The sequence below is a fragment of the Solanum verrucosum genome, unplaced genomic scaffold (genome assembly GCF_900185275.1).
Source record: "Solanum verrucosum unplaced genomic scaffold, falcon-dt-bn FXZP01000207.1, whole genome shotgun sequence".
Lineage (NCBI taxonomy): Eukaryota > Viridiplantae > Streptophyta > Magnoliopsida > Solanales > Solanaceae > Solanum > Solanum verrucosum.
In genome coordinates, this window is record NW_026019996.1 from 3,062,238 (window position 1) to 3,078,182 (window position 15,945).

Consider the following 15,945-nt stretch of genomic DNA (forward strand, 5'->3'; position numbering starts at 1 on the left):
TCTACTTTTGAGTTTATCTTTTATTGAGAAAGTCTTCCGCTGAGAGTTGAGCCAGGCCAAGGGTTTGCTTGGGGCCAACAATGGTTTTCGAGTGCTGACCATGTCCAGGGTGTATGTTCGGGGCGTGACAATGAACTAGAAAGTTTTAATAATGGAGAAACTAACCTAGATGATTATTACATTTCTTATAAGAATCAACTAGGGTTTTATGCACTCCTATAAAAGGATAATTGGCTCAATGAGAAAGGTGACTTTTGCATTCATAAAACGTGATTCCTAGCAAGAGCATGCAATGATGTAGAGAGAGCAGAACGACAGAAGAAAGAAGAACTAGAGTTAAGTCTTCTTTTTGAAGTTAGTAGATTATCAATTCAACTTAGAGTCATTGTTCAATGATAATTATACTAAGTTTGAAAGTAAGTTTGTGAGAATTGTAATAAGAAGTGAGTTTGACTTCTTAGAAAGTAGAGACAACATTTATAGTTAATCGGTTGAATTGAGGTACTGGAGTTAGTCCCTTAGATTATAGAGTTGTAATCTAAAATTGTTCTTTGAAGTTTTAGTGAGAAATTGTTGAAATTCAATCAGTTGTAGGTCCTGATTTTTCTTCCCTTGAGTAAGGAGGCTTTCCACAATAAATTTCCTTATTGTTTATGTTATATAGTCTTCTGCTAGTATTACAAGAACCAGGTTCTTGTATTTGTTAGGTGGTTCAGGTTTCTTCACTAAAGACTCATGCAATAAATTGTGGAAACAATATTATTTATCTGTCTTTGTTACAATCAAATCTAAAATTGAGAAGAGAGAAGGTATCGCAATAGAGAGGCAAAAAGACTAGTTTGTGTGAATACGATTGAAAGTAATAGTAAAATTTAGAAAATAATGTTGGTAAAATGTACTATTACATAATTACGAGTAAAACAGTAGTTTTAATACAATCTTATTGGATTAATAACCACAATTATAAAATCAATAATCCAATTGATAACCCAATAACTTGATATCGATAAATCAATAATATTTTTTTTTCAATTTAATGGATTAAATCAATTTTTACACAGCCCCAAACTTCATCCGTGGTTGAAAGGGAAAATACAATTCTTTTTACGCAAAATAGGAGAGAAATAATTTTCACCTATATATATATATATAAATATATGACATAGTCACATACATTAATAATTATTTCTAAAAATAAAATAATACTAATGAGTTTTCGTGCAACTAATTGCAGTGTCAAGCATAGAGTCAGAAAGTGGGTGAAGAAATAGAAGTTCATGGGCGGACATCTCAATGAAGATAGTACAGTAATATAACTCACCTCTCTACTAAGCTCACACATTTTCCATTTGCTATAAATTCCTCCTTCCCATTTTTCTCTCTCATATCTCTACGGTTTCTTCTTCGTTTGCCTCGGTTTCTCCGATCAGAGCTCATGGAGTCCGCCGCCGTTCTCCGCTCCTTCCACCGTAATCTTCTCTTCCTATCTTTGTTTTCTAGATATACATTTTCAGGCTCTAATTGAATTGTTTTGTATTTTAATCTGTGTACTTCTGTAATAGTCGTTATCATGAAGGATATCGAGATTATGTTCTTAGATTAGATTCCTCATTGGCAAGAAATGATAGCGATCTGCTTTACTTTCTTATTTTCATCTCAGATCCGACATTGGTGTAAATGCATAAATATGAGATTGCACGCGTATGAATTTTAGTTATTTATATTGAAGTGAGTTTTTAAAGCTTGCGGATATCTCTCTGTTTTCTTCTCTGCGACTGCTAGTATTAGTTTTTGTGGCTAAAAATATGTGTTAGCTTAGTCGAGACTCTAAAAGGAACTTCAAACTAGTGGTTCTGGATTGATGAAGCTGTAAGGTCTTTTCGTACAATTTAAATTCAGTTCTGCTGATTATAGGGACTTATGTAAAATTGAGTCAGAAAAACATGAGGTAGAATCCTAATTAATGAGTATAAACTGATGTTGATTAACGAATCTCCTTCTGTTTGAACGAAAAGAAGGTCCAATATAATTTTAGAGACAAGAAGAATGATTCATTTGGATAAACTAAGAATCAATCTTTTGGCATTCACTGCATCCAGTTTTTCAATTATCTTACTGGTGCCAACCTGTTTTCTTGCATAAATAATTGCTAATAGTTCTTCTCTAGCTATCTGTTTCATGTGGGATATCCTCCAATGACTCTAATCAATCTTTCTGTTATCCTACTTTATTGTTTCTGATAGATTCAGTTGGTACCACTTCCCATGTGAGGTCAGTAATTGAAATGCCTGGTGTTATTCCAACAAATAGCATTGCCTTCTCCAAGCCTACTAAGTTGTCCCTAAAGGGCTCCTCAAATGGCGCAAGGCTCATGTCTTCTCCTAACAAGCACGGCAGATTGACACTGTCATGTGCAAAGACATCTGAAACAACTGTGACAGCGAAATCTGGTGGTGAGTTGCTTTGTTGCTGCACCAGGTGTAAATCAGTAGTTAGGGGCTAATCTTTTCTAATTTCCATTTGGCTATTATATTGAATGTACATCTCATTCTTGGTTTATTTGATGTGCTAGTACTTTTTGATATCTACCATACCGTTGTGCTTGCAATCACCCTATAATTCATTCTCAGCAGCATGCATATCTTCTATTGGAATCTAAAGCTTATCATTTTGGCATTTATCTGATTAAGAGTGGAAAGTAGTCTTCTGTCACATCTAACTTTTTTAATCTGAATGGGCATTTCTTGCAGATAGCAATCAAAAAGTTCCAACAGAGAGTAGTCCACTGCCAACAGCAACATTTCCAAAGGGTTTTGAGGTTGGTTTATCTCTTTGGAAGTTGGAATGTTTTTACTGCCTTTTTTTTCTTTTTCCTTTTTTTATGGGTGCTGTAAGTACCTTGCGTTGATTATTTATCATTATATGCTTGATAAATTTTTGGCTTAATTGGTCCTTCTGTATTAAAGCATGAATTCTATGGATTTTCTTTTATCACCATTTTCAAGCAAATGCAAATTGAACTATGTTAAAACCAAGTAATCTTGCAACTTCGGCCAGTCTTTATCGGGTATAATTTTGAACTTGTGATTAGGTAATTAATTCTCATTTTCTGTATTGATTTAAAAATACTGCTCATGTTTGTGGCGAACCCATAGTCACCAGTGTCATTTTACTTAATTCTGGCAACCTAGTCAAAATCATGTCTTCTAGTCCTCAGTAGGCAAATGTCGTAATGATACTTTTTTAATACCGCTTTCTTATCTTCGACAGATTTTAGACTAGTACTTTGCTTGCTGTGACTTTAAGCATGATTGTTTGTTTGTTCTACTGATTTAAATCAGGCTCTGATCACCGAGGTGTGTGATGATACAGAGGTAGCTGAGCTGAAACTTAAGGTAAGCATTTCTTTGTCTGCTGGTGCATCCTTTCATGTATAGTGCATAATCACTCGGCCTTTTTATTTGTTGGGGAGATTCTGAAATAGAATATGGAACTATACTATAGACGGGAATATAAGACTAAAAGTCTGAGGAAGTTGGATTACCAAAGGAGAAGGTTGAAGCATGTTTTATATTCAAATCCTCTGAAATTCCAGAGCCACTGAGTATGCATTATAGCTCTACCACTGTCACATTACCTGAACTATCTACTAGCATATGTTAAAATGATTTTATTAGTCACTAATCAAACCTCAGCTTGGTTGCAATTTACATATTACTTATTTTACTAGTTAACCAGTACTAAAACTTATAGCCTAGTGGTAACGGTGGGAGAGTACAACCAATAGGTGTGAGTTTGCTCCTTACAGTCTGTAGTTAGTACTAAGAAGTACAGATGTTTATCCCAACTGTAATTTTTTTTGGTGTAACATGGCAAATTGCAAATGATATAGAGGCCATGATAGATTTTTTGAGCTCATTACACAATATGTAATGGAGCTAACCCTTGTAAATTCCCCACATCACCTTCTGGTTGCTGGACTTTTAATACAAAACCTTTTTAACGATAAAAAATATGAGTTTAAATAAAAGTTGTAAAAATGTATTACGATTGTTAAAGCAAGTATGGAATATCTTGAGATGGTAAAATTTGCTATTTCAGAACTACCCATTTTGATTTGAAAAGTGTGATGGTATATTTGGTAATAATTGGGTAAATTCAAGCATTGATGCCATAAAACTCAACATACCTAGTAGAATCCCACAAGTGGGGTCTGGGGAGGGGAGAGTGTACGCAGACCTTACCACTACCTTGTGGAGGTAACAAATCCAAGTAAAAGAAGAAGAAAACAATGAAGCAATCATAGTAGCAACTAATAAGAAAAGCATTGCAGAGCCTACAAGAAAGGAACAATAGCAACAACAAAATAATGTGATAATCAAAACACAATAAATTACATATGTTGATAGATATCAAAAGCAAGAACTACTGGAATACGACTAGTACTACACACTCTTTTTTGAGAATTGACTAGTACTACACACTCTAACAAACCTAAACCTTCAAACAATAGGACAACACTCCACTACCTACTAACCTTCTACCCAAAACGCGACCTCCATACCTTCCTAGCATTGACACCATAGGAATCAGAATTTCATATACAGTATCGATACACAGTGGAAGAAAAGAAGGAATAAAGGTTCATATTGATGCCGGGAGTTTTGCAGGATTCAACAATTCTGTACCACCAAGCTTGTTCTTATATAATACTGCAATGAGAAAAAATATAACGTTGAAACATTTCTGCATGAAGAGTTGAAAGCTGCTCCTACAGTACTACTGTCATACTGGAACTGTAGCAATTATCGTCCACATAGGTTTGTAGTTGTCACCAAAAGCTGTGGAATGATTATGATAGTCAATTTTCAGATTTTCAGACAAAGTCCATGTTGGTTTCGACATGACACATTGCCAGTGTAGATAATCACTTTTGTCGGTTTCTGTCGTAAATATTTATATATTCTTTTTTGTTGAAATATAATTCTAAATATTATTTCAGAAAAATTATCTTCTGATATGGTCTGAAAGAAAAGGTTTTATGATTTCTACTGTTGTGTGATTGGATATTGTGGCATTTATCATAGGTTGGAGATTTTGAACTGCACCTGAAACGGAACATTGAAGCTCCAGTAGTGCCTGCGCCTGTTGTTTCCGCACCACCACCACCACCTAGTGCAAGCAAACCATCCATTTCATCAACAGCTGCTGCTCCTGCAGCATCCCCAGGGAAATCATCCTCAGGAAAGATCAGCCCATTCACAAATGTTGCTGCTGAAAAATCAGCAAAATTAGCAGCTCTAGAGTCTACTGGAGCTAGTGGTTATGTTCTTGTATCATGCCCCAAGGTATGTATTACTTGACCTGTTAAACCCTTTTAGCATGTATCATGTACTATGTCAGCAACGGCTTCCACTTTTTTCCGACAGGTTGGTTCATTCCGAAGGGCCAGGACATTAAAGGGAAAGAAACAACCTCCTGCATGTAAAGAGGTAACCCATCATAAATCCAACCCTCTGGATTATGTTCTGAACTTTATTCTTTTCGAAGGCTTTCATATTATAGAGATAATCACCAACTTCTTTCTCCTAAAATTAGATTAGTTTCCTATTGTATCTCTTGACCTACTAGATGGTTGTAGGTTTAGTTCTTCGAAAGAGTACATTTTGTTATGCTGAATAACTATCATGTCTAGATATTGGAAGGGATGAGCCAAGGACATCTAGCTTGTGTATACCTTGTGAGCATCATCATTTCTATGCTTAAAGATCTTAAGGATTGAGCGCCAGTGGTTTACTAGATCTTGGAACTCAGTAGACCTTTGACATATGCTTTTGTCTTCAATCTGATGCTCACATACCAGGATTAAACCTGACAGAGGCTTTTTAGCTTAGCGCTTGAGTCATGCATGTGTGGTTGTGTGCAGGGTGATATTATCAAGGAGGGACAGATTATTGGCTTTTTGGATCAGTTTGGGACAGAACTTCCTGTCAGGGTAAGCCTTTTAAAGGCAATTTTTTTGTTAAATTATCTGCTTTCAGGGTAATATTTGCTGACCTTTTTCTTTTACTTTCTTATTTTTTTATTTGTTGAGCAGTCAGATGCGGCTGGAGAAGTCTTGAAAATCCTCTTTAATGATGGCGGTATGGGTCTTTCAACATTTTTTCTTTCTCCACGTTGTTTTACTTGTCAAGTTGTCGCAGCTGCAATTTCACGCTAAATTAACAATTACAGTGCATATGAGAAATTTAAAACCACAAAATTTGCAGTGAAATACAAGCACCTGGCATACTTGTAAATGTTGCGCTAATCTCCTAATATATAGGTGCTGCATTTGTATTTGCCTGAGATCTTAATTGATGCCTGAGTGAGTTTTGCCCATTTTGCACATTATGATGATTCTTTTCAACCGAGCACACTTGGTTGTTTGCCATTCTCCTAGTATTATTGGCATATGCATTTGACGAATCTTTTGTCTTCCAAAACCATTTAACTTATTTGATGTGGGTCTGTGCATGCATTTTAAATTTTCTAATGGTATCTACTATCTACTGTGCTCTAATGTTTTTTTTTTTTTTTTTTGAAAACCTTAACTCACTATTCACTCCATGGTGTTTTGCAGAAGCTGTTGGTTATGGTGATCCACTTATTGCTGTCTTGCCATCATTCCGTGGTATCAACTGAAATAGCTTACACCTCTAGTTTTCGAATTCTTGGAGAGTACTAATGCTGCTTTTCTTGTTCTTGTATTTTGGTCAACTCTGTCATCTTTGGACTCTCCTAATCCCATTTGGGATGCAAGTTTAGATTGGTAACTGTAAGCTTTTTATTACAGGTTAATTCGGCTTTAGAACAATAAAAGATTGTCCGATCCAAGTTGAGAACTCTTTATTATTTTTTCTGGCTGTATGATTTTGTATATTTATGTAACGCTGATGGCGTTATCAATAGGGACCAGAAAAGGGTATTGATGGTGGAGTTTGCAATTACTGCCAATTTTTAGGCGTGGTTGATTGGAGCAACTCTACATATTTTGCCATGGAATTCAACATGTTATTTTGGTTATCACCATTCACTTTATTTTATTTTATTTAGGGGTCGTTTGGTAGAGGGCATGTCACGACCCGAGCCTACACCTGGGACGTGGCCGTCACTCGAGAACCGTTGCTGGCCCCCAAGCGAACCCTCATCCTGACTACAAGCGGAAGACTAATTCAAGCATACATAAACATCAAATTGAAAGAAACGTTTAAAAATAGGTTACTGAATCTCAAAACTTCGTTGCATATACTGAGTATGAAACATAAGTTTTAAATAAAACATCTGAAACTAAAGATTCTCCAAAACTGTCTATTTATGAAGCCTCTACTGTATACAAGGATGAGTGTTGGGACAAGAGTTGCGACTCCTCAAGAAAATTACTAGTAACAACTCATAAAAACTAGAGTCCTCCAGAAGCAAGAAAGTCTTACTCATTAGCTGACGAAATGATCTCAACAGTCTCTTGCTGAGGATCTTAAGAACCTGTATTTGCATCATTAAAAGATGCAGGTCGAATGACATCACTATATTGAATATACGAGTATGTAATATAGCTGAATAACAAATAATTGAACTGATAAGACTGCAATAGATAAAACATAAACTCAACTGAATGTAAAGAATTAAGGGAATGAAAGCATTTAAAACTTTACAAAAATACTTACTCATTTCTGAACTCAACATATTAAGTGATATAATAAAAATACACTTTTAACTCTATTTGTGAGATTCTCTAACTGACAACCATCACCATGAGCTACGTGATGATATAACATCTCGTCCACGCTGTCAGAACTGTCATATACCTTGTCGGGGTATAGACCACCTCAACTAAGTGGATCCACTAAGCTATGCTCGAAAGCAATAGGGAGTCATCTAAAAAGTATGATCCTTTATACATGTTGACATATATAATTTATGAGGATTTTGAGTTGTCTGAACTCATCTGATGCTCAATACTACTCCCGATGATATATATATACTCATGTTCAAATGTATAAAACATACTCTTTCTCTACTTTGAGATAATTGCTCAAACTATCCTTATAAAAGAGTTAACTTCTCTGAAATAACTCTGAACTCATAAACTCGTTTAGAAATCAAAGTTTCTCCTTGCTGAAGAAAATATTCTCTTTCTTCATGTAAAAATGAAACACTTGGAAAATACTTTGTTCCCTTATACTCTTTCTCAAACTCCTCTTTACTTCATCAAAAATTCTGTTTAAAACACAATCACTGGCTTTAAAAGATTCTCAAAATAGGGTTCATGCTGAAATATAGACATGAACGAATCAACTCAAGGATCTCAATAACAATATAGAAAACTTTATACTCAGAACTCAACGATACTACTCATCTCAAGAATACTCAATTCGTAGGGTTCATGCGGAAATATTAACATGAATGAATCAACTCAAGGACCTCAATAACAATATAGAAACTTAGTACTCAGAACTCAATAAAAGCTCTTGAACTTTTCTCTTAAACTCACTTTAGTTTTGAATGAAAATTAAGACATGTGATTAGAACATGTAGGAACTCTCAAGGGTTAATGGAGACTTTAGGAGCTAACACAAAGAAGAGAACGTAATCACGATTCAATGGAACACATTCGGAAAAAAGTACGGAAGAAAAAACGACCAGCTGATCTTGGTGTATTAGTGGCGCGTCGCCCCAACATTCTTGGCGTACTGTTGGCGCGTCGCGCCAGACCCCAAAGTACTAGGGCTGGATTTGGGCGTACTGGTGGCGCGTCTCCCCAGCGCTCCTGGCATACTGGTGGCGCGTCACCCCAACCCTTCCCCAGCGACTTCGATGAATTTTTTTGATAAATTCAAGCTTCAAACTAGCTTAGAATTGGGGAATTTCTCCTAAACTCTTCTTGATTCTCAAACCCCAACACAAATACATGAAGAATTTCATACAATCCCTTTCAAGAATCACAACTCATACTCAAGATCCTCAACCCAAGAAACTTAAAACCTCTATTGTTAAAGAATGAACCTAAAATCAAGAACTACTCAAGAATCTCTGAATATAACAATTTCATGAACGAATTCATAGATGAATAGATGTATAACGTGAGGACGAACAAGTCCAACACTGTGAGAAGACTTACATACCTAGAAAGAACAATGTTCTTGGCGAAAATCAACAATTCTTGAAGGAAGCTTGAAAACCTAGATTTTCTCTTCTTGAACTCTTCTCTATTTTTTCTAAGTGTTTAGGAACGTGAAAAAATAACTTAGCGTCTAATTAGACCCTTATTTGGGTGAGGAAAGTGTTGCTAGGCTTAGTAGGAAAAGGAAAAGACCAAAATATCCTTTTCTAAAACGGATGAAATGCCTTAAATAGAAAGGCTTCACTCAAACGGCATAACTCTTTACTCCGAGCTCGAAATTTAGCAAAATTGTCGGCGTTGGAAAGAGGACTTAAAGACCTTCCATTTGGTAAGTCATGGGCCACCTAACTCCTTATGTGCTAAAAGATATGGTTGATTGAAGTTGACCCAAAACTAAAAATTGATGGGTGACTTGAACGAAATTCTCTTCAGTTTTTTTTTTTTTTTTTGAAATCTGAGTTGTTACATCTAGTGAACTAAACACTAAAAAAAAATTAGAATCACTCGGTAAAATCTTATTCACAAATGAAGAATGACTCGAGTCTTAACTTAGAAATTTTCGGGATGTTACAGGGCATTAGAAAAATAATGCATGCATTAGCTTTGAGTAGTATTAATATTTTATTTGCTATACTTTCTTTTGGTATGAAGGTATGTTAACTAATACATGTAAATTTATGGTATTAGTAATGCATAACGATTTAATGACATGCATTTGCATGGTTTAAGATACAATTGTTCTTCAAAACGTTTTCAACATTTGTTCCATCATATTTATGGAGGATATTTTTTAAAATAGATAATTTATTTTAGAAATTATGCAATGCATGTCATTTTTAATATATCGAAATAAACATTGCATAAGAAATAATTTGGACATAGTTAATGCGAGTATAATAAGTATCAACAATATTAGGGGTCGTTTGGTACAAAAATGAATAATGCAGGGATTAATAGTGCAGGGATTAGTAATGCAGAGTTTATTTTTACCAAGTGTTTGGTTCATTGGTTCCAACCCCATTTTGGAATTGGGTTAAAAACTTTATAAAAAAACTCCTTTCCAATTATACCCTTGAATTATTATGTAATTAGGTTAAGGTAAATAATTGTCGGACAATATTATTTTTTTATGGCCTTCTAACTAGCTATGAGAAGAACAATTTTGTTGTCTTTGCCATTTTCTTCACTTAAATTATTTGAGGATAAATAATTGTCATCTTAGTAAATTGATTACTTACAAAATGTCAATTTTCAATTTAAAAAAAAAGCAGATAAACTATCAACTTTTAAAATTGAAAAGACGTAAACAATAGTAAAACTGAATAAATCATCTATACATTTACACATAAAAATTGCAAGTTATAGTTTTAATATGTATGCAATTTTATAAATTGTTCAAATACAAATAATTAGAAACCACACAAATATATATATAAATTATACATTCAATTAAGACGTTGATATAATTGCCCTTTTAGTTAGTTAATGTTAAGCAACTCACATTTCAAATATTGTATTAATTTGTATTGGATTTATGTAGTAACAAACAACTTTCTCTAAATAATTTGTAAGCTAATTTATTTAAATAAATTTACTAGTACAAATATAAAACATAAAATCAAGAAAATAAATAAAATAATTAAAATGATTTGAGGGATATTTTTGTCTTTGCATAGACTTATCCCATGGTATTATATCCAATGTATTACTAATACCTCCAAATGGAAGGTATTAGTAATACACCCTATAATACCATGTAGGAGGTATAACTAATTCATGGATTAGTTATACATAAGCCCAAATTTCAACCAAACATAGTATTAAATAATACCATACATAATACATGAATTATTTATTTTAATGTGACCTACCAAACGACCCCTTAATGTCAGCATTATTGATACATTATGTTCAACACTATTTTTATACACTTAATTACCAAACGATCTCTTACCATGTAACATTTTATGGATAGTTCAGTATCTTACTAGAAAAAGTAATTAAGGGGGGGTAAAAAGGTTCAAAATTAAGAAAAAGTGTTACAAATCATAATTATTGAGCAGTGGTGATAAGTTTAAAATTACTCTGCTATAAAGACTACTACTTAGAAGACTCTATGAAAGACTTCTTCCTGTGCATATGTGCCCTTTCAAATACGCAGCTATAGACAAATAAGACTACCAACTAGAACATGGGTAACTCTCGTAAAAGGACTAAGAATATTGTGTTTCATTCACTTGTTAGGGGTGTACATGATCGAGGTGGTTCGGGTTTTTCAAATATCAAACTAAATTATTTGTGTAAAAATTTTAAATTTATAAATCAAACCAAACTAATAAAATTCGGATTTTTTTGGGTTTTTCAACCTCGGGTTGGTTCGGGTTTTTCAAATACCAAACCAAATCATTGTGTCGAATTTTTAAATTTATAAATCAAACCAAACTAATAAACCTCGAATTTTTTCAGATTTTTGGAATTTTTCGGTAAAGTTTGCATACAAACATATAATTAACTTGTGCTCCAAATATTTCTTTAGTCCAACCAAAATACATTAACTAAGGTGTTTCTATAAAAAAAAAATAACACAAAATATGAGATGAATACTGATGACACAAAAATATTCAATAAAAAATAATAGTGAAATTATCATATAAAATAAATATTGCAAAGTCATAATAAAAATGATCATAATTTAAAAGTACTAAATTATGCTAAAATAAGTTTAATAAGTATTAGTTACATTACTAAATATTTAAGAAAAATTAAAATTAGATTATGTATTTTAATTGTCTAAACCAATGTAAAACTAAAGAACAAATATTTAATATTATTGTCATTCTTAGTGTTGAATTGATTTTCTTTTTGCATTAGTATTATTTTGATTTTGATTTACGTTTCATTATAATTATCAACATCTATGAACTATAATCTTTATTGGACCATTCTGAATTCTAAGTTTTAAACTTGAAATAATATATTAAAAGATAAAAACTATGAAATAGTATAAGAAATATTTTTAAAATTATAACAAGTAAATATTTTTATGTATAAAATAAAATTTTAAAATTACATATATAATGTCGGGTTGGTTTGGTCTCGGGTTGTTTTTTTAGTTAAAACCAAGTCAACCCAAATGTAGTCGGGTTTTTTTTTCCAATACCAAACCAAGTCAAACCAAACCACTAGTCGAGTTTTTTTTCCGATTTGACTCGATTTGCGATTTGGTTCGATTCTCGGTTCGATTTTGTACACCCCTACTTGTAATGATATCATGTAGGAAATGTAGCAAAACAATAACATCCATGCGCACCTTAGCCACGAACTGAGTGAAATAGAGATGTTTAAGACTTTATTTGTTTGTACTTAATGAATGTTTTAATCTTAATTATTAAATTTATTTTGTTTTCAAAGTCTGAATCTTAAATATTGTAATCTTAATTATTAAGTGTGTTTATTTTTCTTATTTTACCATCGCTTAACAGGTTTCAATTGTCACACCCAACTTAGGGATGCAACTGGCACCTAGTGCCACACTTGACCCTAAGTCGACTCTTGCTGGAGAATAACGCTACCAACGTAATACCAGCTGTAAAATTAAGAAAACATATAAGTATATCCCGACTTAAAATTAAGCCCTCAGCTGGCAAGGTTCCTGTCCACAAAATCTGCAGTCAACTCAACTAATTTCAACAAATCACATAGAATAGAAACTAAATTCTATATTGTCACGATCATCGTGATATCTATAATTAAGTAACATTGTACAGGTCGTTGAGACCGTCATGATGTCTAGAAACATATAAACTAAACACATATAATTATGTACGATTAAGGCCAACATAACCAACAATACATATCTATACAATTAAAAATTTGCAAATCTCTAAAAGTAACATATTATGTCGGGACAGGTCCCAACCTACCTATCAACTAAACATGACAAACACTATCAAATCTCTAGATCTGAGAACTCTGGAAAAAAAAAGGGAGCTGACTAATTTGTTGAAAATCTACTACACTATTGAAGAAACCTGTATACTTGTCTTTCAGGACCGGTAGGTTATAAGAATGCGCTAAATAATGTGCCGAATATGAAATGCCATAAATAATTGAGCAGGTATTATAGTATTCTGAAAGCAATTTAATAATAAAGTCAAAAATAAGATGAGCGTAATGACTTTCTCCTGAATCTAAGCATACCAAAATATTTTTAAAAAAAAAACAACCTAATCAAGCCCCTAATAGCTCGGTAGGTGCAAATAGCAAACAAGACCACCTATCCGAGCAGCCATAAGTCGGGAAGGTGCCAATTTAGTGAATATACTCCTATCGGTAGTCCTCTAGCCTCGTAGGCAATCATAACATCTAAATATCCCTTGAGGTACTCTATATATCACCCCGAAGGCAATCAATACATTTTAATAGCTCCATAGGCATCCTATTGCCCTCTTAAGCATCAATATAGCCTCGTCCGTTTCATATAACCCTATTAGGCATCAATATAACCTCATTGGCATCAATATAACTCCGTAGGCATCACATATCCTTCTTAGGTATCAACATAGTCTTGTGGGCATCAATATATTGCCCTCTTAAGCAATCAAGTGGCACGTAAATGAATAAGCCTTCATATAACCCTGTAGGCTTCCACGTTTCTTAATAACCTCTTAGGTATATAAGCTATACATAATCCCATAGTCAAAGGTCACATTGCTACAACTAAGCCTTAACCTATCGGTAGCCCCATAAAGTTGACATAATGTTTCAGTTAGACACCTTAACTGAACAATGTTTATTTTAGACACCTCATGTAGGGTACCACTATGTCATTTTGACAACTTTTTTAATATCATCAAAAACATATAATGTGTGTGGGTTACACCCGCGAATGACGTGTAAAGTGACAAATTAAATGATGACATTTGTCATTTGTGTCAAAAATAATTTTTAAATAATTAATATCGAGTAAAATTAAAATGACAAATGATATTTTTTCTCAAATAAAAACACCCCCCTTCCCCCAAAAAAAAAAAAAACACACCCAACCCCAGACCATCTTCTCCAACCCCCCACCCCCACCCCACCCCCGACCACCTTCTCCAAACACTCCCCCTCCCCCTCCCCCGAGCGTCTTCTCCAAACCACACCACCCCGGCACAACCCTCAATCGGCTTCTCCAAACACACTTTCTCTCAACCCCGATCGCCTTCTCCAAAACCCCCAAACAAGCAAATTCTCCTTCTGATTTGAATTTCTTTTTTGTGGTATGCAAAATACTCCCGACTCCCCCACTTTTCTTTCACCAAATCTCTATCCCTTTTTGCAGAAATTACACTCACCACATCTGCATGCTACGCATCATTGAATTCACTCCCCGCAAGTAATCGAAATAAGCTTTTATCAATCTTCTTACATTTACTTCATTGTGAATATTAGATTCTTCCATGGAAGAATTTTATGAATGAGTTTATTCTTAAATTTTAAAAACATTTTCCCATCATTTTTTTTGAAAAACCTTCATTCCTAATAGATGAAATTTAACTTGGGCAAAATGGTGGCTGAAAATGGTGAAGAAAAAGAAAAAAATAATTAAAAATTAACTAAATAACCCTTTCACGCTCTACACTCATTATGTTATGCGAGAAAAAAGTGTTAAAATGATACAATAAGATTCCGAAAATGAACATCGCTCAGTTAAGGTGTCTAAGTGAAACATCGTGCCAACTTTAGGAGGTCATCGATGGGTTAGGCCCTACAACTAACTATACCCGAGGTCAACGACAAATAATCAATGGCCAGAAAGCAAGCAATATGGCAATAAGTAACTTACACAGACAATCATTATGCCCTATCTAAATATGGGGTCGCTAATACCAAAATATAGATCCCAACGAGAAATGTCTATATCAATCACAATTAACATAATTGAATAAGACTACGAGTAACTTAGTTAGGACAACTATCATATCTTTCATATGCTTTATTGTATCTTGAGCACAATTGGCCCTTGTGTCTGTATCGTGAGCCTTTTGGACTCCGATAACTATATTTGAGCCTTCTGGGTTCCTATAACTGCACCTTGAGCACACAAGACTCTATTAAGGGTCAGTAATTTCAAATTACGCATAAAGAAAGGCCATAAGTGAGTAGATTTCAATATAGTTCTATAGGCAATCTACACTTGTCAATAGGCTTTCTAGGCAATAAATACAGGGACATTTATATGTATATGACTCAAATTCTTACTCTCAAATATTAATAGCTAGTAAGATAGCCACTTTAGGCATCAAACAATTCTAATTAATCAACAAGTAAGATGACGTTCTACTCAATCTTTACAATAATCTGTATTTCGTATTGAAGTATAAGGTTGCTAACAGGTAGATGAAATACCCAACATGTCATCATCATGACTCAATAGGCAACCACGATGCTATTTACTTGAAGGTAAAACTATAATTCTAAGTCATTAACTTTATAAGCATCACGATACACCAAAAGCAAACTATGTAATTTATAGGTATTGCAATCACATAATTTCTACATCAAATTATTTGTTATGTTTCTAATATCAACATTAAATACTAAGCAACTAATTATAAAGCCCTTAAGGCATCATCAAGGTATCAATAGCCAGGCCAACAAGACGATTATAATTTATTTGAGGAGATTCTTAAAATTTTTTGAGAATTTATCTCCTAAAAATTCACTCATCAAAAGAGATTGAAGAATCTGAATATCAATAATTTTCATAAGCAATTGAGTCAAATATGAATTTCGAG

The 15,945-nt window shown here is 33.7% G+C and overlaps 1 protein-coding gene across 1 annotated transcript; it reads left to right on the plus strand.

Annotated features, from left to right (window-relative positions):
- The first annotated feature begins 1,218 nt into the window (after positions 1–1,218).
- On the plus strand, positions 1,219–7,068 carry LOC125819259 (uncharacterized). Its single transcript, XM_049498728.1, has 9 exons — positions 1,219–1,469; positions 2,244–2,453; positions 2,751–2,818; positions 3,342–3,395; positions 5,088–5,348; positions 5,430–5,492; positions 5,927–5,995; positions 6,098–6,143; positions 6,623–7,068. Exons 1-9 carry the CDS (start codon positions 1,436–1,438, stop codon positions 6,682–6,684), a joined length of 867 nt encoding a protein of 288 aa, XP_049354685.1. The 5' UTR covers positions 1,219–1,435; the 3' UTR covers positions 6,685–7,068.
- The last annotated feature ends 8,877 nt before the right edge of the window (positions 7,069–15,945 follow it).

Excerpts from the sequence above, each read along its gene's own strand:
- LOC125819259 (XM_049498728.1), top strand. The coding sequence starts at position 1,436 with ATGGAGTCCGCCGCCGTTCTCCGCTCCTTCCACC. Across the intron at positions 5,349-5,429 it reads TTCTTGTATCATGCCCCAAG|GTTGGTTCATTCCGAAGGGC; the intron begins GTATGTATTACT and ends TTTTTCCGACAG. Across the intron at positions 6,144-6,622 it reads AATCCTCTTTAATGATGGCG|AAGCTGTTGGTTATGGTGAT; the intron begins GTATGGGTCTTT and ends GGTGTTTTGCAG.